At 53.5% G+C, this 25039-nt stretch overlaps 1 protein-coding gene across 3 annotated transcripts in view; it reads right to left on the bottom strand.

Annotated features, from left to right (window-relative positions):
• The window catches only part of JARID2 (jumonji, AT rich interactive domain 2), a 286725-nt gene that overhangs the window by 7482 nt on the left and 254204 nt on the right, over positions 1-25039 (bottom strand). For all 3 annotated transcript variants that reach the window (XM_011962733.1, XM_011962731.1, XM_011962732.1), the window contains exons 7-16: positions 18829-19867; positions 14901-15403; positions 11643-11735; positions 9003-9121; positions 8842-8912; positions 7416-7530; positions 4521-4626; positions 3532-3714; positions 2876-3006; positions 1698-1881 (exon numbers count right to left, since the gene is read on the bottom strand). In XM_011962733.1, coding sequence (XP_011818123.1) covers positions 1698-1881; positions 2876-3006; positions 3532-3714; positions 4521-4626; positions 7416-7530; positions 8842-8912; positions 9003-9121; positions 11643-11735; positions 14901-15403; positions 18829-19867 — 2544 coding nt within the window. The remainder of the gene's footprint in view (positions 1-1697; positions 1882-2875; positions 3007-3531; positions 3715-4520; positions 4627-7415; positions 7531-8841; positions 8913-9002; positions 9122-11642; positions 11736-14900; positions 15404-18828; positions 19868-25039) is intronic.

The raw sequence follows: 25039 nt of genomic DNA, 5'->3' as shown, positions 1-25039 counted from the left end.
AAGCCCAGGAGGCTGAGGCTCCAGTGAGACAGGATCACACCACTGCACTCCAGCCTGGGCAACAGAGGGAGACTGTCTCAAAAAAAAAAAAAAAAGAAAAAAGAAAAGAAAAGAAAGAGCACACCAAGCTATGCAGCTTTTATCAGTGATGTTCATAAGATACTTTGAAGATCTGGGAAAATGCTTATCATCATTTTAAGAACAGAATGGCTCTAGGTAATACATTTGGAGAAGTCTGGGGGAAAAACCAGATAGAAGGAAACCTACAGGATGGGAGGCAGGGTGGTCACGGACTGCGTTTGTCCCCCATGAAATGCCAATGCGAACCTCCAGGACCTCAGCTGTGACTGCAGGTGGGGGTAGAGCCTCTAAAGAGGTAAATCGGCCCGAATGAGGCCATGAGGGGGCCTATCTGATACAACGTGAGTTGCGTCCTTAGGTAAGGAGGAGACGAGGACGCACTCAGAGTTTTCAGCTCTTTCAAATGGTACAAAGCCCCAGCCTGACTCATCCGGGAGAGGCCGTGTCCTCCGTCTTCTACAGGGCCCGCCAGGACTCGGGGTGAGGCGGCATGACCCAGTCACACTGAGAGGCCAAGGAGAGTCGACCCAGGTCTCAGTCCTGGCCCACGGTGGACAAGCCGAGGGACGCAGAGGTACTGGCCTCTTGGGGAACGTGCAGCTGGAGGGGACACCTGTGGGACACAGGCACCACAGCGTAGGGGGTGGGCGCCTCCTAGCTGGGCTTCCGCACTGGAGGAGTGAGGCGCTGTGGAAAGGGAAGAGGCCCAGGGAGGCAGGTCAGGCCGTCGGGCATGCTCCCTGTTCCAGGCTAAGGTGTGTAGTGGGTGGCGCCATCTGCAGTGCCAGCTGGGCACCCTCTACCCAGAGGGTGTCAGGACAGCTGCCTGGTGAGAGGTCTGGAAGAAGCGTGGCGAGGGCCACAGCCATCCAGTCGCCATGGAAGGGCTTTTCTGAGCCCACCTCTGGTCTAGGACAGGGGTGAGCAGGGGGAGGCAGTGTGTTTGTGATTAAGCCCAAAGCTGGGGAAGGCAGGTGGTCACAAGGAGGCCGGCAGGGCACAGTCAAGAAGGCGAGAGGAATGCAGTCTGCTGTAGCCTTGAGCGAGCCAGAAAAGCATCTCTGATCCCAGAAGGGACAGGAGGAACATCAGCTTTCACCAAGGACAGATTCTGAAGTCCTTGGGGGCTGAGGCAGATCATGGAACTGAGCAGAACCAAGGAGCCAAGAACACAGTCAAAAGGCAGAGGCCGCGGGCCCAGGCCCACCAGGCACAGGCCACAGGGCGGGGGTGGCGGACGCTGCCCAGCACTGTGGGAAACCCGCCCCTCACCGTCTCAGAAAGTATGGAAAAGAGCAGAGTGCGCGGGTGCTGGGGTGACAAAGTAGGGCGGGGAGGGAGGCCACCTGCTCCCCAAGGAGGAAGGAGGCACCGCGGGACGGAGAGGGCCACGTGTGGGCAGAGCAGAGGGACAGCCTCTGTGTGGCCTGGTCACTGCGGGTGAGGCAGCCGCCTCTAGAGGTCAGAAGCTCTGCTGAGGTCCCACAGCCGGCTCCAGAGATGGGAGCACAGCCGGTCTCCTGTGCAGAGAGCGCCCTCCCTCTTCTGGGGGCAACCCTGGAGCTCTCAGGCCAAGCCCTGCACACGAGGGTGCCGGCCGCGCCAGGTGGGCTCACCATAGACAGGTAGCACAGGTGCTGGCAGATCTGACACCTCCTCTCCGACGTCTCCAACTGCAGCCACTTTCGAGGCTTTTTCTTCCCGTCCGCCACCGTGCTGCTGCCGTCATGGCTGCCGTAGCGCGCGGAGGAGTGGAGGCCAGCCTCGAACAGCTGCCTGCGCTGCCGCAGCTCTGTATCCCTGCCAGACACGGGGGACGGCCCACGCCTTTAGTGACAGCCGGCCATGCTCACCAGCAGCAGGACCTGCACTCCCCACCCCGGCCTCCCTCCAGCCCCACCCTCCTGTCAGAAGTGAGGCCTGCTCAGGGCTCAGAGCCCAGCTCACCTCGCCAGGTGCCTTAGTCTAAAGGTCAGTGGCAGCCATGGCTGATGAGGCTACTCTGCGGCCAGACTTAGGAACGCAGGGACAGACACGTCACAACGCCTGCAAAACCATGGCCACCTAGTAAGGGCTTCTCCCTGTGTCCCAAGCCCAGGAGAGAGTCAAGAAACTATCACCAAAGTTCAAAATTCATGTGCTGGCAACACAACCCAGAGCCTTGCTCCAGGATGGGAGAGGCCCCGAGAACTACACGGTAGGGAAGAGAGAAGAGGGTTACACAGGTGCCACTCTGCTCAGCATCCGCCCTGACCTGCTCCACACACACACACACACCCCCCCCACACACCCTCCACATACACCACACACACACACCCCACACCCACACCCCCCCACACCCCCATACCCACACCACACACCCCCCACAAAGGGGTTGGCAAGAAAATGGAGGGTGGAGGGCCGGGGGCAGCTATCCATGCCTTCCCCTAACTGGTGCAGAGCCAGGCTGTGGCGCAGTGGGTCAGCAAGTACGTGTCAGGGGTCGGGAGCCCCCCTTGCAGTCAATCCCACAAAGAGGAGGAACCTCTTGGTGCTGGAGGTTCGGAGTCCAAACATCAAGGGGAAATTATTTTCTTAAAAAAAAAAAGTTAAAATAAAAACCACCACACCCTGAGCCTTTGCCCATCTGGAAAAGCAACATATGGGCCCTGCAGTGCCAAGGGGCTCTGCGACTGCAGGCAGGGAGCGCTGTCTGCTCACCCTGGGCGTCTACCCGGCTAAGCCCCCGAAGGGCAGCCAGGTCAAGCTCTCTGACGTGGGCCCTGGGGGTGTCCCAGAACCCCGAGTCTGTTACCTGAGCTCATCCAGAAGGGCTGAGATGGTACTGAGAGTGGGCCCGTTTTCTTTTTTTGCTTCTGCTTGTGCAATCTGGTAGAGTAACTTCTCCATGGAGAATGGCTTAGCTATATGGCGACGCTTCATTTCCTGAAAGAGGAGTCACATCCCTTTAGGGTGGATTTTCATTAGTAGGCAGCTGTCAAGGTTCTTCTTGGTGGAGGGGGCAGGCAGGCTGTCTGAATTTCTAAATCTTGAATTGCATTTGGATTAAAAACTCTTCAAAACTTTGCCTCCCTGTGAGAAAGGCACCACACACCAGGAGAAGTCACAGCACTTCGCCACTACCCAGAAGCACTGCCACTACCTCACGATGGGTGGAGGTTCTCTGTCCGTTCATTCTAAGCAATTACCTTAAGTATCTTCAGTATTTTCCAATACTGGAGGGGTCTGTCAGTAACGGTCTGATCAAAACTCTTTGTGATACAAACAAATCCCTAATAACTTTTCATTCCTAGAAGACCTTTCAACCACCTCCTAAGAATTTCAAAGACATATTCCAAAAGGAACTGCTACAAATAGACACGCACACGCAGGGATGCTTCTGTATGCACTCACGCACGGCACTCATACGGATGCGGGGGCAGCGAGCGGGAGGAGGCCGGCTCTGCTTACCTTGGCGGTCTCAAAGCCCATACTTGTCCACTGGGTGGTAGCAAAGTGCACGGTTTCAGACACGCTGTACCCACAGCACACTTTGGACACAAAGGATCCCGGGAAGCAGACGACAAACTGGCCACTCTGCTGCACGGTCCTGTGCACCTTGATCCCCTCTTTGCACAGCACCTCCGGGGAGATCTGGGGAGACAGGGCCAGGCTGAGGCGCACCCCCTGCCTGTGCACGGGGACACCTGCAGTGTTCAGGTGAGGCACGCGCACCCTAGGAGGCCTGCTCTCAAGGAGACAAGATTGCTTTATGTGGAAAATAAAAAGGTGTCATTCGTAACACAAGAAGGAGTTCTAAACTGCACTGGCCCAAGACTGATGACAGGTTCATGCACAGCTGAGGACATGATGACCACACAGGCCCCTCTGTCCCCAGCCGGCAATGCCAGGGGCTGGAAACGGGACAAGGTTACACAACCAGGAGGCTGCCGGGCTCATCTCCAGAGCCAAGTAGGCCACAGGCCCACAGGCTGGGCTTACAAGAGTCCCCCGTCCATCTCTTCTCTAAGATGGACAGGCTGGACCAGCAGGGTCAGCAGAGGCCAGAGAAGCTGGTCAGAACACAGCCCAAAGCAGCACCTCCCAGGAACTCACCAGCCCCGTGACTTCCCGAAAACAAGTGAAGAAGCCTTTGTGCTCATTCCTCTCACGTGCCCAGAGGTAGGAGCGACGGGCACAAGAAAACCCAGGGCCCACAGCAGCCCTCTACATGAACAAGCCCCAAAACAGATGCAAAGGCCGTGCCAAACCCCAGCGCCCTGTGCAACCTGATGGAAGGTCAGTTTGGCTTTTGTGTCTGAGGACCTTTCCCTTTGCACCCTGGGGATTTCTTCTGCTGTGTTCTCATTGCCTTTGAAAAGCAGGTTCATGGGAAACCATGTGCAAGTGCCTAGGAGGCCCTACAGTTCCTGCTGGAGGCGGCGGCTGAGTGGACGCACCATGACGTTGCTTTCCAGCATCTGCAGCCCTGGGGTGCCATTGGCTTGCAGCAGGGTGTGGACCACGTCTTCCAGCTTGTTCTCCTCCTCAGCAGGAATGCAATACCTGGGTCATTGAGACACACAAGAGACAAGCATAGACTTGACAAGGGCCTCCTGCATGTACTGGGCCGCCCCCGTCACCCTCAGGGACCCGAGCACACGGGAGAGGCTCTGCTCCACGCCAGCAGGGATGCTGTGCTGGCCTGGCTGGGTGCCTGGTCACCACTGGCTCCCATTTCCCACGGCAGCAGTGCCACGTCCGCCTGGCACACAGCCAAACCGCAGCGCACCGTGATGCAAGGTGCTCATCTTTTACGCAGATCTGACCCACCTGGTGAGCCAAAAAGCCCCAGAACTAGATGTTCACAAACCCCTATAAACCAGAATCAGACACGCTGCAGTCTCCACGGGCCTCTTCTGAGGCTCCAGCACTGCACCCTTCTTCTGAGAGAGCACCGCAGGAACAGGACGTGACAGTGTCCTGACAGGGAATATGTGGCGCCCTCGGCCCTCCAGCCAGGACAGTAAACCCTGCACACAGTTGGGGAAGGAGCCAGGCTCAGGCACATGCACCACCTCAAGGCCAACTCCTTGGCAGATACTGTGGCGAAGTCGGGGTCAGGGGATACCTAGCGGCCCCCAGCTCTGCTCCCCACTGGGGAGTTCTATGCGTCAGGACCCAGCCTACCCGGCGTCAGGCACATACAGCAGGCCACACAGGAGGACCAGGGCACACAGGACTGCGTCAGAGGGTGGCCTGGGGAAGTGGTGGCTCCCAGACCCTCCAGGGTATAACCGTGAGGCTGGCAGGGGTCCTCAAGTGTGAGAAAAGGTGAGAAGTACAGGCAGAAAGTAACCTACACGGCCTCCTCACGGCAATCACAGGGAGGGGAGGAGGTTCTGCCCGTGTCCTCGGTGTCCCAAGGAGCCCACCAGGGCCACACTTCCACCACAACATGTGACGTCCCCGGTGCCAGGCGCACAGCATGAATGACGGGGACGTGAGGGGAGGCCCCCTGCAGGGCAGGGGTGCAGCGACGGCTGCCCTGCCCCGGGCGTCTCAGGCTGTCTGAGGGGCTCCTCCCTGGACAAGAGGAGGACATCAGTGTGGAGGGGGGCCTGACAGGTCTTCAGCATGCTAAACCAGTGAAGCCATCAGCCACCACTAAAAACAAAGATGTGGGCCAGCAGCTCAGGGCAACACCGCCAGCCCCTCCCAACAGCCCCCGCCCCCCAGGTCCAGGTGCCGCCTTTGCACAGCAGGCAGCGACTGCAGCCCCTAAGTGTCTGTGACGAAAACATTTCTCTCTGAGGCCAAATCCTGGTTTCAGTTGCTCAGTGAAGGCAACAGCCACATTTAAGAATTTTTTTTAAATGCTCATGTTATTTTCAATGCCAGCACATTCTGTTACTGATTGGTAATTTAAATACAGGGTTTCTAACCTAAATCACATGTTTTAAGAAAAACTACACACCATCATGTTCTCTGATCCTACCCCTGCCTTTTCTTTCTCTCCCTCAATGAGGTTCCAGGGGTAAGTCTTCAAAAAGCTCACACAGGATATCACATTTTGCTATCTGTGACTCAACGTCAAGCCATAAGCAAACCCACACGGAAGAAACTTGGGCCTCAGGCCACCGGTCTGGGGGCGACCCCAGGAACAGCAGGCCATGCACAGCCACAGCCAGTGTCACTCCCCGCAGGGAGTGGCCACACTCTTCTTCCGGAGGCAAAGGCACCTCTCGGGATTGTCCGGGCTGTCCCCTCCCCAGCTGTGGCCGGGCCTGGCTCAGCCCCAAGGCTCCTGTCAGTCCCCGCTCCACAGGCAACAGCCTGGGCTTCCCGGGCCCATCACTCTGGACCTGCAGGACACCGTGCTCACCGTCCACGGTGCACAGACCCACGTGGGAAGGGAGGGCTCCTCATGTCGATGGCACCACTCACCAGAAAAGCCAAAACCAGGCGGCTGCAGCTGACACTGGCTCCAAGGAGGGAGAACACGAGTCCTAAGACTTTGTTTATTTTAATAAAGAATGCTTAATCACCCCATTAGGGCAATAAACACAGTTAGCATGGCACAAACGGCATGCCGGTGAACGATCAGGCGACAAGACATCTGATTATTTCTAGTCATTTCCCATCTGCCGCTGTAAACAAAGACACCAAAGAGCCTAGCCTCGATCAGGGATGGGTACAGTGCGAGTCAGGATTACAGGCGGGGACCCAGAACACCTCGCCAGGCAACAGACTCCACGGGGTACACAACGTGCATGTCTCCACACGGCAGGAACGAGATTCCCAAGTCAACTCTACTCCCCGCAGAGCCACTGATAGATGAGGAAACACTGGCTCTACAGAGAGGCTGAAAACAACCAATCATGAAATGCCACGGTTCATATTCAGTTCACAGAGGGCTGATGACACAGTCACTACTACTGGTTAACTTTGTGTGGCACTTTTACTACTGTTCCTTAACCCTAAGGTGAAAATAACTCTTGGAAATCCACAAGAAAAAGTGACTAATCCATAACAAAACAAAACAAACAAAAACAGACATAAGCAGGTAATTCAGAAAAGGGAACTTAAATGGCCACTAAGCACATGAAAAGTTTGCTCATCATCAGAGAGTGTTACAACATTCGCCAGCACCCCAACTCTCCAGCACCTTCCAACAGAGGGAGGCGATCCCAGCCCAAGGCCTCGGCAGGGAACACAGGACAGGCCTGAACATAGAGAAGCAAGTTCTCAAGCACGTGGAATCACCTGGACAAGAGGTTACCCGCAGGCCCCACTTAATGTGGTAATATGACTTTCTGCAGTCCCTCCCCTCCCACCCGTGGCCGTGTACTCACCAAATGCAGTCAGCACCAGTGTGTAAGTAGTCAATGTATGGAAGGTGATTTTGGTCTCGAGACCAGCATGAGGTAGAAAAGACCATGCCAATATTTAGCCAGGGAATAGTCACTCCTAAAGCAGCAAGAGTGAAAAGCGCGTTTTTAAAAGCTACGCAACAACGTCTCAAAGAAACAGTCAGTAAAATTATCTTTCTTCTCCTAAAACAAGCAGCAAAAGAAATGGGACTCCAAGTCAGACAGAAGACAGTGGGCAGAAAGCGCCTGCTCTCTCCTGCTTCCTCTGCAGAAAGCGCCTGCTCCTTCCTGCTTCCTCTGCAGAAAGCGCCTGCTCCTTCCTGCTTCCTTTGCAGAAAGCGCCTGCTCCTTCCTGCTTCCTTTGCGGAAGTCAGAGAATATGAACACTGTTTCAAAACAGGAGCAGCACACGGGCCTCACGAGGAGGTGACCACAGGAACCTGACCCGGTGGGGAATGCCGAGGAGCCAGCAGCCCCAAGCCTCAAGTCTCCTGTCGCCAAACCCAAAAACCCCCAGCAGGGTCAGAGGCAGAAAGTAAGAAAGCCCCTTTGCTGGCGAGGCCTCTGAGCAGGGTGAGTAGGGCACAGGGCTCCTTGGCTCAGCTCAGAAATGAGTCAGGTTCCAGGACCTGGACAGGTTCCTAGCCGCCTTCCCCAAGGCCTGGGCCTTCACATTCATAGTGACCACAACCTCCATGACCCCCTGGTTTTCCCTAAAGCTTGCAAAGCATCCATCCATCTCTTACGAGCCTACTGACCATCTTGAGAATTATGATTTCAGCCTGCAGTAGCCTCAAGGAATTGTGACTTCGGCTTTGAAAGCAGCAATTTCAAAGTTCAAAGTTGGCCACTAAGCTTCTCCCAGCTCCAGACTCTGCCATGTGGTTCACCTTTCCACCTTTTCTACTGACTTCACCAACCATCATGCTACTCCTTTCATTTCTAAAAATCAATTTTCTTTTTTTCTTTTTATTTTTTGAGACGGAGTCTCGCTCTGTCGCCCAGGCTGGAGTGCAGTGGCCGCATCTAAGCTCACTGCAAGCTCCCCCTCCCGGGTTTACGCCATTCTCCTGCCTCAGCCTCCCGAGTAGCTGGGACTACAGGCGCCCGCCACCTCGCCCGGCTACGTTTTTGTATTTTTTAGTAGAGACGGGGTTTCACCGGGTTAGCCAGGATGGTCTCAATCTCCTGACCTCGTGATCCGCCCATTTTGGCCTCCCAAAGTGCTGGGATTACAGGCTTGAGCCACCGCGCCCGGCCTAAAAATCAATTTTCAATGTACGTCCTCTATGCCTGAAGACCCCATTCCTCCCTGGCAGTGCTTAGAAGGGATTTCCCAGCCCTGATTCTCAGTGAGTAGGACTCATGGTCACAGCTGCCACAGGCAGGTGGCCACAGTCAGGCTTACCAGGCACAGCACCGAGGTGACGCAGGATGGACCCTGTGTTATTGGGGAGGACGGTGAGGTTCCATCCATGCCTGCAAAGGGGAAGACAAGGGATGTCACAGACTGGCGGGGGAAGGATGCATCACATCCCCCAGAGCATGGACGAGAGAATCCCAGGTTACCTTGAAAAGGGCTCCGATTTTCCCACTGGGAATCCGCTGCCGTGAGTGTTGGTGTCCACCTTGCCACAGTGCACTGCCACATGGCAGTCCTTCTCTTCCACTAGCCTCCAGTACTCTTGCTGCAGAGAACAGGGAAGGGCTGGTCAGCACCCCTAAGGTGCTGCAGCCACAGAGCACAGTTCAACCCAACAAAACTGGGACACGAATGTCTGGTGCACACGCCCCTCAGAACAGACGCTCTCTTTGCAGAGTGTCTCCAGCAGGACACTAATGCAGAAAGCAATGACAGGTCACCTCCAAGCATATCCTCAAAATGCCAGAAAGCAGAGTCTCACCCATGTTATGCAGTGTTATTCCCAACAGCCAAAAGGGGAAGCCACCACAGTATCCCATCCGCAGATGGATGAACAAAATCTACTCCGTCCACACCATGCCCAGTTCTCACGCGTGCTACAACATGACGAACCTGGAGGACATTATGCTAAGCACAGTAACTGCCAATTATAAAAAGCTTCCAAAGTGACTTATGTTCCGTCTAAACAAATATGGGGACAAAGAATGGGTCAGAACATGCTTTGACTGCAGGCAAGCAGCGGTGCCCAGGCTCCCTTGAGATAAGCCTCTCTGCGCAGTCAGCTTCCACTTTGTTCTGTGATCACTCCAGAAGCACTAAGTCCTCTTTCCTCATCTCACAAGCCTCGGTAAAGCTGGAACCACATTTAGGGAAGAAGCCTAACTTATAAGCACCCAACATCATAGGGTCCAGTTAAGCTCAACGAAGTGCTACTAGCAACGCCGAAACCACTTTCCTCAATACTGCGTTGACTTCCACAAAGAGGGGTCCACCTGGCGGAGTCAGACCTCCACAAATCAAGAATGAATTCCACATTAAACGACTGGATTCCCTCAACAGACTCCCTGAGTGTCCGATCCTGCCACGCATTTGCTGAAACTGAGGGCGACCAGCTTCTGCTGGGTCCGTAACGATGTGGGAAGGGAAAGGACTCCTCTCAGCTGGTGGCCAACTCCAGGGGCTGTGCACCGGCCTCTTGTGGAAGACAGAGCACAAGAAGCCAGGCAATCCAGGCCTGAAGTTTAAATTCTAGCGAATCTCTCCTTCGTGTTAAAATATTTACACACCCGCTAGAGCAAAATCCAGACTTTCAGAGGGAATTAATTCCTGAATGAGAGGCTGGAAAATGAGCTAAGCTTTCATGCACATTATGGATAGTAATAAACTTCTACACCTCTGGGGAGATGCCCACAGGACACGTGTTGTTTGGCAACAAAGGCCTCTTCCCAGGTCCAATGCTCAGCCCCAGAAAGCCAAGTTTCCTCCACCTGACATCTCTGCCACAAACACAATGCGTGCTCTGGAAGCAGCTGCGGCCGCCACACGTGTCCTAGACCAGGGTTCAGCTGACATCGTGGTTGGTGATGCGTGAGGCAGTGGCGGCTGCAGCACAGTAATCACAGCCACAGGTCGGGTGTCAGGCCACTGTGTGACATTCAATGGCCGCACCCAAGATACACAGCGTAGGCAGCTCCCGCACCTAAGTAGAGACCTAAGTCCTAAGACAGATAAAGATGGTGCTAAAGGTAAACCTCTAATTCCTCACACTAGGAAAGCAGGGTCGGGCCACAGGGCTGGACATCCTAAGCTCTGACAATTGCTTTCGGGAGGTGGGGCAGCAAGCGCTACCCAGGGAGGGTGACCAGCCGCCCTGGTCGGAGCAGGTTTGAAGGTCACATGTCCAAAACCTAGGCAAAACAAGATACCTGAACCCCCAGTGGTCAGCATGTATACACGGGACAAACCGACCCTGGATTTTATTTGAAAGAGGTGGCATTAAGGAAAAAAACAAAAACAAAAACCAAAACTAATCGGCAGCTTGGCTGTCACACGCCAAAAGATGAGGCTGTGGTCAACAAATACCTCCTGTTCCCCGGTCGGCAGCTGCCCTGAACCAGTAATCCGGGTTTGGTTTCTTTCCCTTTCCACGACCAAGCGCTGCTGAGAGCCCACCGACGTCAGCAGCTGGAAGTTCACACGGACTCAGCTGGGCACTGGCCGAGGGGAGGTAAATAAACAGATCCGGTCTCTGTCCTGCAGCGCCGCACACAAAAACTCCCCCTAATTGGTCTGGGCACAGAAGTGCTCACTGTCTTTCCAGCCTCATACTAACTCAAAGAAGAGAGTTGGCAGAAGCACAAAAATGGCAATCTGCCAATCCCATTAAATAAAAAATAGAAGGGAAGAAAAAGCACAACTGTGGTTTCATGGGATTCCAAACATTCTCTTGCATAACAGACACACAGAGGATGTGGTGAGAAGCAGCCGGGTGAGCAAGTAGGAGGAGATGGTGACGGGGAGCAGGGGACGTGCCCAGAACCCGCCCCCTGCACTCAGCAACTCCCCACCTTCATTATAGTGTTTTTGGCTGGTGAACAAGTTTAGATCAACCTAAGTTAAAACATTTGGCTGCCCTGGTGCATGCTCAACACAGAGGATGAACTCAGCCCCGTCTGAGTCCTTTCAGTTCCCCGGGCTGCAGGGGTCAGGGCAGGACAAGCATGTCCTCCAGCTCGCCGAGTGGTTCCCACATCATGAGAGGCAACGGGAGGGGCCGCTTCTCTCACCTCGATTTCGGCTGGTGCAGGCTCCTTGCTGAAACACATGCTCATGATATTCCTCGCTGTTCGATAAAAAGTTGTTAGAGAAACAGACCTTCCCTGAAACAAAACAAAAAAAGAGTAAAGCTTCAGAAGCAAAGCTGAGCCCTACTGCAAATGAGGCCACACACCTGTCATGGGCCGCTGCCCCTTGGCATCCCTGCAGCTGTGGGTCACCTGGTATCCTGAGTTAATGACAGGCAGAGAAGGCAGAAATACATTCTCTAAGAACCCACAGTGCTAAGAGGAACGGGAAGACTCCACCAAGGATCACCCCCATGAGGGCCAAATTGTTCTGCCAGGAACAGAGGCTGCCACCCAGAGGCCGCGAGCGGACGCACAGCGGAAACATGGAAGGCCCCTCCAAGGCCCTGCTGAAAAAGCAGCTTGCGCTGGAGGCAGAATCCCTCAGCTGACAAAGGCTGCTGCAGGCCAGTGAGGAAGCTATCAGCAGCTATGACCTGATGGAACACATGACCAGGGATCCCACAGGAGAGAAGCTGGAGAGACAGAAATGGGGGTGACATCTACACCCTGAGAGTCCTTGCCATATTAACACCTGCCAGGGCAGCAGCCTTCACTGAAGTTACAACCTGGTCGCCGCCTTCCCACAGAACCACCTGCTGTCCCCTCCGCACCTCTTCTTCGATGCCCCTGTTCCCAATAACATCCAGAATGATTTGCTTGTTTTGATAAAATAGCTGAGTGTGTCAGTTTGGGAATCCGGAGTCAGCACCTTCTTCTACCCACCACACCAAATGTGGTGCGTTTTCCAGAGGGAAGCCGTCTTAAGACCCTTGCTATTTCTTTCTTTCTTGACCGGGAAAATTTATTACTTGAGTCCAGAAATATCTCCTGAGCACCTACTGTGTACTAGGCCAAATCCTAGGGGCTGGAGACAGAGCAGTGCCTGAAAAACACACAACACCTCTGGGCCTCGTGGAGCTTCCATTCAGTCTGGGGAACACACAGGCCTCAACCACACAAATATGGGATGGGAGGTGCCGCCAGGTGTCATGTGGAGTGGGGGAGGGTGGTCAGGGAAGGCCTCCCTGCAGAGCACTGGACACTGCAGCGTTCCTGTAGAAGTGACAGGGCCAGAACAGGGAGCAGCAGGTGCTTTGTGCCGTCAGGTCCACAGTCGCAGTCGGTATGGAGACACTGGCTTGTGCCTTTCTCTCCCGCAGCAAAGGAACTAGATGGGGTTCTAACTACAGGAACATACTTCCATGCGAATTCTAAGCCGCTCCCACTGGTTTGCTTCTTGTAACATAAAAAGGTAACTACAAGGAGGGACTGAATTTTGCACCAAGGCAGAGTGCAATGAGCCAAGGTGAGGATGACACCAGCACACAAAAGTCAGCAGCCAGGACACCAGTGCCACAGAGAGTTGCGCACGCAGGGTCCCCACCCCATGGGCACATGGCTGCCTGGGGGCGTTGCCATGGCCACCACACAGAGCTCCACTACATTTCCATGATGAAATCTAGAAACATCCTTGACAGGGTGAGTTTTAAAAAATCCAAACCTCTTATTCGGATCAAACATATGCTCACAAAATTGGCCTTCTTCAGTAACAAGTAAAAACGTTGACAGTTTCTCATTTCACCAGTTGGCTATTCAGAGTCACAGGAGTGAGTGGCTTTACTTGACAAAGGCTTCTCAGTCAAACATTCAGGAAACACCAAATAAAATTCCCCAGAGCTTAAAGTCTCTGGGTCACACTTTCTCTTAAGAACATTTATGAAGTCGAATACAAGGCAGTTGTGTCTTGGCAGGCTGCATCCTGCAACCCCCACACCGCATCGCCACCAGGCAGCCTTAGGCAACGGGAGAGGACACTCAGGTAAAAGGGACCCAAACCCGGTTCTCAGGGTCTCAGGTCAGAAACACTGAGTATCTCTTTCCAGAGAAGTGTGCAAGTATATGAGATGCAGCCTGAGGCGGGTCTGCAGGGCCTGGACTTAAAGTGAAGCAGCAACGCCGGGGTCAAGTCAACTCTTCCTCTGTATTTCTGAGATGTGTGATGGAATCAGAAGCCCGCATTGCCTCAACTACAAGGCAGAGCCTGCAGTCAGGAAGTCGTGGGCACCTGAGGGTATGGCACAGCTTAGCGATAACCCACAGCCAGTTCCCAACGCAGCAGAAACCCACCGGCCACACGCTCCCACCAGGCTCATGAGGGCTGGAGCAGAGAACACTTCCCTCCCAGCGAATCCAGAGCTGGAGCCACAGAGGACAAGTACGTGCCAGGCAGTTCAGCAGAGACTTCAACTTAGCTGGGCTCGGCCAGCTGGGCCCCGGGTGCTCCGCTACCCACTGGCAGGCTGGAGAAGGGAGGAAGCCCCAAGCCTTGCTTCAGAGCCAGGCCAGCTGGGAGGGCTGCCAAGAGGAGAGCCACGGACTCTGCCTCCCTTGCTCCTTGGAGGGGCGAGTCTCCTCAGGATGACTGTGCTGCGGTGAGACCCGGCGGAGATGGGGAAACGCTGCGCGTTTCAGTTTGCTGGTTTATCCCCAACTCTTCCCTCCACAGCGTGTGAATGGTGAGATTCATTTGGATGGCTTTATCAGGGACAGCCCTCCACAGAGAGGACCTGGCAACGCTGGGCTGGCAGTGAGGTGAGCAGATGGAAATGAGGAGGCAGAGAAAACAAGCGAGCAGCGTCCACTGAGGGTCCAGCCAGTGAAAAGTTCAGCTGGGTTTGGGCAGCTGTCAAGTACCAGGAGGAGACAGAACTGGGGGTGCAGGGGAAACGAAGCACGCAGCCCAGGTACTTATCCCTGGCATATCCTTGCACGCAACACGCACACGCAAGCCAGTTAATGAAAAGGAAACCCGAGGCCCTGGGCGGGCAGGAATAGACTCGTGGTGTCTTCGTGGAGTGGACTTCCTCTCCCTCACCGGGTCTCTTGCTGCCCCACCTTGCATCAATGTTCCATCAATGCACCCAGAAGGCCCTCACTAGGTTCCTTGATATTGGACTTCCCAGGCTCTACAACCATGAGCCAATACATTTCCGTTCATTATGAATTCCCCAGTCTGTAGTATTTCAGCAGCACAAGTGGACTAAGTCAACACCCTCACCCAGCACAGTGGCCCGCCCCCTCCTTCATCACACCGGGGAACCAGAGAATGCGCCGTCCAGTGCACAGCATGCCCCACTTCCTCTCTCATTCCTCCCGCACTCCTGCAGCTGGGGTTGGCTGCTCTACTGCGGCCCCTACCTTATAGATGCACTTGTGGAAGTCATTGAGGACGCCTTTGTCCTCCTCCTCCTCCTTGATCACTTCTTTTTCCTGAGCGAAGAGTCGCCGCCGGCCGGTCTTCAGCTGGGCCTGGCCCACCTCCTTGAGCTTGCTGCGGAAGCCGTTCCTGGGGGCCACGCCATGGATGAGCCCATTCTTGGGCTCGAAGCGGGGCAGAGGGTGGAACTTGTGGTGGTCATTCTCTGTGTGGCCTTCCAGCGGTCCCTTGCGCTTCTCCAGGATCTCCTTCTCCATCAGCACTTCCTTCTCCAGCCGCCGGTGCTCCTCGGGGGACAGGGAGTCGTAGGAGAGCAGGTACTGGCAGTAGGCCTCCTGCAGCTTGGCCAGCCGGTCCTGGGCAGTTCTGGGGATGCGCAGCATGTCTGCTAGTTTGTTCCATTTTTTGAGGTCAGTCACTTGCTGCATTCCGCCCATCTCATTAATCAGCCGGAAAAAGCAGGCCAGGTCGAGCTCGCAGCCCCCTGGGACGGCGAAGGGGATAAAACGGGACAGTCAGTGAAAGGGATACAAACAAGATGTTCCTCATTCAACCTGTAATTCTTGAACTCCTACTATGAGCCAGGACTCTGACAGGCTCTGGGGAGACAGCGGTGAACAGCAGGCTTCCAGTCTACAGAGAGAGGGGCGTTACACAATGGTGGGTCACGGCTATCTGCTACGGCCACATGGAACAAGGGACTACCATTTTAGGTGGGGAGCATCTGAAGAGGCAGCATTTAAGCTGGGGCTTGGCTGGAAGAGGAAGCGAGCTAGCCAAACGGACATACAGGGAGGAACATCCCAGTGTGCCATGTACTGGCACATGCCTTCTCACATGGAGGCAGGTGTCATGAGAAGACCAGCTCCCCAGTGAGGAGCGGGCAGGGGCCCTGGCTGCACCCACAGCCCAGCGTCACCTGGAATAGCTTTGACACATACTTGCTACCAACTCCCAAATCCCCTTCTAAAACTCCCAACACCCACCCACCCACTCACTCCACCCATCCACCCACTCACTCACACAAAGTTAGTTTATTTTCAATCCCGCCGGATTTCCAGAGCAAAGAGCAACACCCACATGAGGCCACAGGGCAGTGGCAGTACATCTGCACCTTAGCCTCATCCCTCGCCCATCCAGACAGTGGCTGCTTCTCAGTGCGTCAGCTGGTGCTCAGCGCCCTCCCTGATCAGGTCACAGAGCAGCGCAAATGCGCATCAACCCTGGACAGGTTTTAATGCACGCCCAGTGGCTTTTCTAGATGGGAATGGAAAAAGCAACCTCTGTCGGGCCAAATAAAGAGAGGGGGGCGGGAGGGATTTTCCAAAATAATCATCAACAAAATGCTAAACAAAGTATAAATTAGTAACGTTTTAAATCTTTAGAGTAATAAAAGGCAAAGTGTGCATGGATCCAGTCCAGGCAGGGTCCCTGCACACACCGAGCATGGTCGGACCCACCAGGTGAAGCGTCTGAACCACCTCGGCAGACAGAGCACACACAAGAGAGCGAGTTCCCGGCACATCAGCAAGACCAGGGATGGGGACACAGAGCCTGAATTCCACTCACACTAAATGGCAGGACAGTGGGCTGAAGTGGCTGTGGAGAACAGGGGGGTGGGGGGTAACATCAATGAGGAAACTGTCCCCAGCCTTGACAGGAGGGACCTGAGACCTGAGACTCTACAACTCACTCCAGGTCCCACAGACCCCCAGAGTCACAGGTGGGACTCAAAGTGGGTCTCTGGCTGACAATCGGGAGTTCTTCCCTCGAGGGCAGGTGGGCCCGGTCTCAACTTACAGAGGTAGGCACCAAAACCAGTCCCCAACCAGAACAAGTCCTCCACCGTACACGTGACTCAGAACATGGCTCAGAGAAGGGAGGAAATCCATACTTTCAATATTTCACTCTAAGTAGATTATAATGCAAGAGCACCAGAAAATCGTACAGCGCTTGCAAGAATTCTTCATGGAATCCTCACCCACTGCAATCATTCCCATTCAGGGCCTTGAGGCTGCTACATGGCCAAGCCCCTTCCCCACCCAACTCCCACCGGTGGCACAGCGGCTCCCTGGGGTCTACGGTGGAAGTGAACCTGCATAGAGGCAGAAGGCACATCCGCTGGGGTGGATTTCAGGCTATTACTTCAAAGTTATTAAGTTTCTACCACTGTCAGATGGCTGAGCTCAGACCCCCAGCCCTGACAGGGGGTTGTAAGCAAATCAGTACCCCTCAGACAGAATGTCAGACGCCTTAGACTTCTGGGAGACGGCAACAAGCACAGCACAGCACAGGGAGGCACAGTATGGCTTCTGTGCCAGGGTACGAGAGTCAAGGGTAAAGAAAAACCTACTCTAAACAAAAGGGGCTGTGGCTACGATGTCAAGTGTGCTCTCGAGGCTCCATCATCCACCTAGCAGAGTAGGGAAACTCAGAATGCTTCCCTCCTGTCTGCAGGTCTCCAAAGGCAGGAGGACTCAGTGCAGTTCCATCACTGACTCAGTCACCCTGTGTCCCAGGCAGCCAGTCACGGGGTATGGTCAGCGGGCGTGGGTGCATGCGTGTGCAGTCTGCTCCCTGCACTGCTGCCTATCACGTGCCATTCCCAACAGCAGAGCACAAACCAAGAACTCTTGCAAGTTAAGGTGACTGTTACTCAGGCATCAGCCCTGGCAGGCACCTGCTGAGGGGAACCACAAAACCTCCATCCTGCCTGGAAGCCTATCTTGCTGCCAAATCCCTGACACTTAAATGATGGCTACATGTCTCCATGCCTTTGAAAATTCAGGATCTCCAAAATGGAGGTGTGGCCTGTTTCCTCCCATGGGTCTAGACTAACGGGGGTTGCAACCTTACCTGGATGCACCTCACGCCACAGAACCCACTTAGCCTTAACAGGGCAAGTTCATTCTCGCCCTGTGTCCCCAGTGCCAGGACTCAAGAGAGGATGACAGGGAAGGAGAGCTACAGGGGAATCCGAGAGGAGGCTCTGCCTGCAACCCACCCCGAGGAGCAAGGGTCTGCATGACAGCCCAAATATGCATTCGCTAAGGATCCACTGTGACAAGTTTGCAACAGCCCCAGCCAGAGCTGCACCTGGTCTCAGAAAAAATGTCAACAGATTCCCCTGACCTGTGGCCTTGACAACATCGCCAGAGAAACTGAAGCTCAAGGAAAAACAAAGAGGAGGAAGAGGCAAGGCTGAGCAGGATAAAAAATGGCCTGCAGGACCCTAGAGGGCTATGGGCTGCATGGTGAACCCTCCAAATTCATATGTTGAAGCCCTGACCCCAAGAACCAAGAAAAGAAACAAACCGGAAAAAAGGGTCTTCAAAGGGGTAATTATGCTAGAATGAGGTCAGTAGGATGGGCCCTAATCCAAAGACACAGACACACACAGAGGTAGGACCCTGTGAGGACACAGGGAGAAAACAGCCATCCACAAGCCAAGGAGGGAGGCCCTGGGAGAAACCAACCCTGCCGGCCCCTAGACCTTGGGCTTCCAGCCTCCAGAACTCTGAGGAATGTCTGTTGTCAGTCCAACAGTCGGTGGCGCTTTGCAGTGGCAGTCTAGCAGAATCCAGAGGGGCAGCATTCCCCACTGACCCCCTGGCCCCTGCTCTGACTCCAGCAGTTGTGGGTAGAAGTTGACAGCCCAGGGGAAGCAAGGGGCCCACCCCAGATCCAAGCTCAATACCATTCTTGTCCTGCCACCAACGCCCAGGACCTGGGAAGAAGGGCTGTAGGGGGAATGAGCTGAGAAGCCCACTACTCCCGAGACAGGGGAGCCGAACTGGAGCTTCTGCAAGGGAAGAGAACGTGAAGACTGTGAGGGAACTACAGGGATCTGGCGCGGGCGGGCGGGCAGGCAGACAGGGACCCCCCCCCCCACGCCCAGCCCAGACCTACCTATGAGCGGGAGCTCGTCCATGGTGATGCCCTGAGATTTGAGGTGCTTCTTGATGCAGGCCAGCCGCTGCACGTTGGGGCCCCAGCGCCGGCCCAGCTTGTGGATGTGCTGAATCTGCGTGACAAACCGCATCTCGTCGTTGAGCTTGCACTCGGGCCGCCAGTCCGGAGGGGGGATCACCCTGCACATCCCGAACTTCTCCACCTGAGCGCGGACCGACTCGATGTAGATGAGCGGGTCGTGGAACTCCTTGGCGGAGGGCCTAAGGACGGGGATCTCGTCCATGGCCGCCCATCCGGCCTTGCCGCCGCCCTTCTCGGCCTTGCCCGAGTCCTGCGGCTTGTGCACGGACTCCGGTTGCGAGGTAGAACGATTTTCACAGGAGGCGCCGTCCGCCTTGCCATGTGCTTGTCTGCCTGGCGCGCTCTTCCCGGCCGTGGCCCGCTTCGGCCGATTCCTCTCCAGACTGCGCTCCGGCACTTCCTTCTTCACGTGTCCATTCAGCAGCCCTTTCTCGGCCGGGGCCTTCTTACCAGGGCCTTCCGCGGGGCCAGCCGCCCCTTTCATCTTCTTAGGGGGCGACTGCGGCTTCTCCGCCTGGTGTGCCTCTTCCAGTCTCCTCTTGGAGTTCCGCAGCCCCTCCCGCAGCTGCAGGCCCTCCCGCAGCTGCCGCCCCCCAACCTCCTTAGTGCATGACTTTGGGTTCAACCTGCCACTGACCTTGAGGCCATTGACGGCGGGCCCGGTGGACTTGGACGCCCCCCCGAGGGATAGCACCTGTTTGCGGGTTTTTGCATTGCTACTTTCAGTTTTCCCTGAGATTGTGTGGTTGACAGCGGAACTGGGCTTGTGGTGATTGGGTTTGGTGTCCTTGACCAGTTCTCTCTTGGCTTTGGTGTATGTGACAGCCCCCTTCGTCACCGTGGCAGTGTACTTCACAGTTTTGGATGGTGAAGGTCTGACCTCGCGCATCTTTTTGGCACTGGTTGCACCTGCACCCAGAGATGACATTCGAGTGACTCCGTTTACCTTAGAAACCTGTGGAGCAGCAGAAGCAGAGGCGGAAAAAAACGCAGAATTAGTACCTGCCACGAAAACGACTGGCCCACCCGTGAGAAAGGGCCCTGGGTGCTGGGGATGAACAGAACCAGCAGCCTGTTTGTGATAAGAAGAGATACGGAAATACCAGCAAAGAGAAGCAAAATACACATCCAAGAATTAAGCAGCGATGTCCACTTTGAGAATCCACTCTACACCTATCCTTCTTCACAGAAGTATGCAGCCTGCCCCAGGCACTTCCTAGCCGGGTTTCCTGTGCGTATTTTCACGTTCCCATGGCTCTTCCAGGAAATCTGGTGTTTCACAATGAAGACCTCCCCACGTGCCACACAATCACCTGTCTTGAGCTTCTGAGAGGTGATGACAGCAAGATCCTACTTCCTTGGGGGAAGTGGAGACAGACACACACACACACATCCCTGTTCCAAGAAAAGTCACGTCTGCTATTTCTGTGCTCCGCATAGCAGCACGACCTGCCCACAGGATTTAGAAATCGAGGTGGCTAAAAAAAGAAGGAAAACAAAAATACTATGGAAGGAAAAGAACAGCGGTACCCATGTGGTTTGGCTCGGGGTGGCAGGCCGGGCCCAGAGGTGTGGCTGCAAACTGTCAGCAGCTGCCGTCTGCTTTCCTTGTGGAGACAAGCCCTGGACAGGGCCAGGCTGGATGGAAGAGGGATGCCCCGACCTCACCGGTGAGCAACACATCCCAACCCCTGTCTGCACACGTGCTTCCTCTATTTTCCCACCCTTTACAAACCGTCCACATATTTTCCCACCCCGGACAAACTTTCCATTGGGTTCTATGGGACCTGGGCAAACAGAGGCAGTCTTACAGCTTGGACGCCATGGTAATCCTGGGACACACAAATGTCACAGAAAATGGGGAGCGACAATGGCAGACACCAGAAATGCACAGGCTTCAAACAAGAATGATGAAGGGACCCCAATGGGCTGCTGCCGGACATGTGGTTTTGAGGAGATGTCTTCTCCGTGTCACAATGTAGCCACTGCCCCGTCACTTAACAACGTGGGCATTACTTTTCATCTATGATATGAGGTTAAAGTCAGGGACTTCAGGGTTTTATAACCACCACCATCTCCAAAGGAAGAAGCCTAAAAATCACACCATTACTGAGAAACACAGAACAGAAACACGAGCCCCCTCTTCTCCCCCAACAGCCCCTGAGAGGAAGATGCCAGGGTTGGGGGAGCCTGCACTTCCTGGTCAGGAGAGCTGGCCTCACGCAGTGATGGCCAAGAGGGCACTGAAACACCAGTGCCACCACAAGGCTGTGCAGGCTGCCCTCACATGGGGACGAAGGTCCCCAGATGGCAGGTAACGAGTCTTAGTGACCTTTGTACTAAACCTAGGCCTGGCCCAGGAGTAAGCAGTTACCTTAAGTGGGGGTGGGGCGTGGGATGACACTTCCCAAAGGCATCCAAACCAGTGGCTCCCAGCCTCCCTTGGAGGGCTGATGTAAACAGATCACTGGGCCCTACCCGCACAGTGTCCAAGTCAGAGGGTCTGGGATGGGGCTGAGAATGTGCGTTTCTAACCAGGTCCCAGGTGATGCTGTGTGCTGACCTGGGGACCGCACTTGGAAGCACTGAATGAGCTATCAGTGAAGTTTATAAAAATCGAAAAAGAAAGAAGCCACTAAGACCTGTATTTCTCTATATGCCACCAGTTAAATACAGTCCAATCAAAGCCACAAATTCTTGGTAGGACACCATCTCTTAGAAGCCAGCCCCAGGGAGACCTCACTCTTGGAGCCAGGATCACAGGCCCCATGAAGAGGCAGAAGGGAAGGCCCAGCAATCACACTCTGGCTCCTAAACCACGAGTCACCCTATAAAAAAAAGTGGGACTGCCAGACAGGGTCTGGAATAAATAATGGGAAGCCCTTTTGGAGAGGAAAAAAGCACCTGGCAATGATAAATTTAAAACAGACTTACAAAATCAGGGGTAAGGACAGACAGAAATATTCCGTGGTAAGTGCCATTAATCTGCAAGAGGAGGTATAGTGAGGAATGCAAATCTCTTAGTTTTAATTGTTCTTTCAAATGCTTCCACTAAAACCAAAACAAGACAAAACATTGAGAAAAACAAAAGCAAACAGTAAACTCCAGCTGGGGCTGATCTTTATTTCCAGCAACAAAGCTGGGGGGCGGGGGTGGGGTCAGGAACCTCAGTGAAGGGCTCTATCTCGGGTTCAGACAGTGGAAGACAGCACCTCTACAGCTGGCTCAGTCTCCTTTTAACCTGTAGGGGTGCATGCAGTCTGTTTCAACCCTATTCCCAGCACAAGAGTCTCCTTAAGGAGACTGACTACACGATGCGGCTTCATCTCTTCCTACAGATGGGGAATCACCAGTCAAAATGGCAAACTCCAGACGGTGCCAGACATAACCAACTCCTGTGAGGTTCAGGTGTCAGCCACCACTACTTGCTGAGGTTTAGTTCAGTGTTTTCCAAACCTGGCACCCCTAAAACCCTTGGGGGAGCTTCAAAATAATGTAAAGCCCTTCCCTCTAGATTCTGTACTAATTGGTGTTTAAAAGCCCCAGATGGCTGTGTTCCCACAAATCCATGGACCCCGCCCTTCCCTAACACCCCTGTGCAAATGCCAGAGTGCTATGTCTCTCATACTCTATCTGAAATAAGAGTGTAGGGCCTTTGGTTCCATCCATTCTGGCTTCTCGGGGGCACCTGAGTTCATGGCTAGCAATGCTACAGGGAAGTAAATTTTCTACACAGCTGAATTCTATATATCACTATCTTCAATGGCAAAAGGAATACCTTATTTACATCTTTCTGAAAACCTAAATACTGAATTATTGGCAAGGTGTACATTCAAATAACTTGCTTTATAAGAAAACGAGTTGCACTATTTTCCTTCTTACTATTATAACAGTTATCTTCAACAGTATCCACCCAGATATCACACACGCATGCCCATGTAACAAGCTCAAAGACTAGATGCATCTCACCCACAACACAGAAGAGCGAAGTTCAAACAAATAAATTACAAACACTGAAAAGGGCAAGTGTTACTGGTTGTCTTCCCCCTCGACATCCAGAGGGTCCGTGTTCTATGCCCACCACGAGAGGCCACAGGGGAGCTGACAAGCTAACACGGGAAGCAGTCTGCCCCCTCAAGCTGCTTCATGTGTCCTAAAAGGGAGAAATAAAACAGAACCAACAACTCAGCCAGCACCACCATTGTGGGGAAACCCGGGACCCACCAATCTAACAAAAAGATACCCCTTTTCTTGGCCTGGACTTGTCTCTAAGGAGCCAACGCTTAATCAGTACAAAAGAAAACAAAAGAATGGAGGAAAACATTGTCTTACCTTGCTACCGAAGGTCTCCCCCCACCCACCTCTATCTGTATCAATTAAAACCACACAACCCCAGTTATGCAGCCAGTGCACTACAAGGAAGGTCACAGCTGCACGTCCTGAGGGATTCCACGTAAGCGCACAGACAAGAAGTCATCTGAGCTCACTGAGGAATTAGCGCCATGGTGAGCTACAGCAGGGCCCTCCACTGAATGACAATACATTTCAGCTGAGCTGCCTTTGAAGCTGCTCCTTCTCTCAGCTCCGTTGTGGATTTCTGCCTTCTCAGCCCGTTGCCCCCTACCCCCAACCCAGCTCTGCAGAAAGTGAGGTGTCTGCAGCGTGTGCTCCTTGACCCACAGCCATCCGTCGCTTGTATCTTTGATCCCAGGCACACGGCCATGAGGTATTAGAGCAACCCCTCCTAGTCATAAAAGAATGGTTTCAATTTAACAAGCAAGGTTGAGAGCATTTTCAAGTTACATTCAGCCAGATGAGTACTTGCAACAATACCTCATTCTTCTTGCAGAAGGGATATAAGGTGAGAGAGATGAAAGCCTGGGACATCAAACGTTCCTACCTTTGTTTTTAATAATGGGAATTTCATCTGAAAAACTGTACCCAGTCCACACTCTGTGTGCTTGCTTTAAGAATATAAAATCCCTCCCCTCCACCCTTATTGGTTTTTCTCCACCTCGCCATCGACACACACAATATTTAAATCAACTCAATATGATGACAGATGAAAAGGAGAAACATGCAGTTCCAAGGCAGAGCAGAAGATGAGAAATGACTCCGATGTTTTTGGTTAACTAAGCAAAAATGTTGTAGTCGCTCAAGATTACGATGCTGTCCTCAGTTCAACCTCGGATTCACTGGCACGCTCTTCTTTCCCACGAGAGGGAGCCGTTGAGCCGAGGCCTCTGCCAGCCTTTCAAAACAGAGCCAGAGCCCAGAGAAACAGTTGGTGGCTGGGTACAGTCCATTTGCACTTTCAAACTTGAATCAAAAACAAAGAGCCTAAACAGAAGTGAAATGCACTGGACAGACAGTGAGTTATGGAAAGGGAGGAGCTCAACAATGACCGCAGCAGCACATAGAAGGCAGGAGCCTTCTATCCAAGGCCAAGGGGAATATGCTCTAAAGAGATGCCTGGGTTCTACGAGAAAATCTAGATGTACCGATAACTTCTCCTCCCACTGAAGGCAATGTAACTGAGTCACAAATACCACACCACCAGCAAGTGCAGTTCAAATGACAAAATGATGTCATGACAAGAAAACTTTAAACATTTTTTAAAACTAATACGATTTTCTAGGTTTCCTTCTCGACAGTCGTATTTTCCAGAACTTTAAAAGAATATTCTCAATTCCTTGGCCCTCTCTGAATCTTACCAGGGTAGGACTTTTCTGCAACGCCTGTCCATTTTCATATGAAAACCTCTTCAGTGACAGTGGCCTAGCTCAGTGTAAGGTCCTGCAAAACCCGCGGGATGAGCCAGTTGATCATTTTCTTCTCACACTCAGCCTCAGCGTAAGAAATTAGAATCACATGTGGCCACATCTGGTGCAATATCCTGGCTTAAAACCACACAGATTTCTACACAAGTACAAAACCTGCTCATGACTCTCTTGGAAAACTAATACTTCAAAACCCTTGCTAGGAACAAAGCTCGTTTGTTGCACCATCCTCAACTTGTTACTTTCTGTCACCGCATGTAAGCAGATGTACTACTGCAGGAAAGCAACAGAAAAACACCATTTGCTCCTTGGTGAGACCCTTTACCAGACAACCCAATCATTACCCA

The sequence above is a fragment of the Colobus angolensis genome, unplaced genomic scaffold, assembly GCF_000951035.1.
Source record: "Colobus angolensis palliatus isolate OR3802 unplaced genomic scaffold, Cang.pa_1.0 Scaffold6, whole genome shotgun sequence".
Lineage (NCBI taxonomy): Eukaryota > Metazoa > Chordata > Mammalia > Primates > Cercopithecidae > Colobus > Colobus angolensis.
The sequence above is the reverse complement of the archived record's forward strand: the minus strand, read 5'-3'. Positions and strand labels throughout refer to the sequence as shown.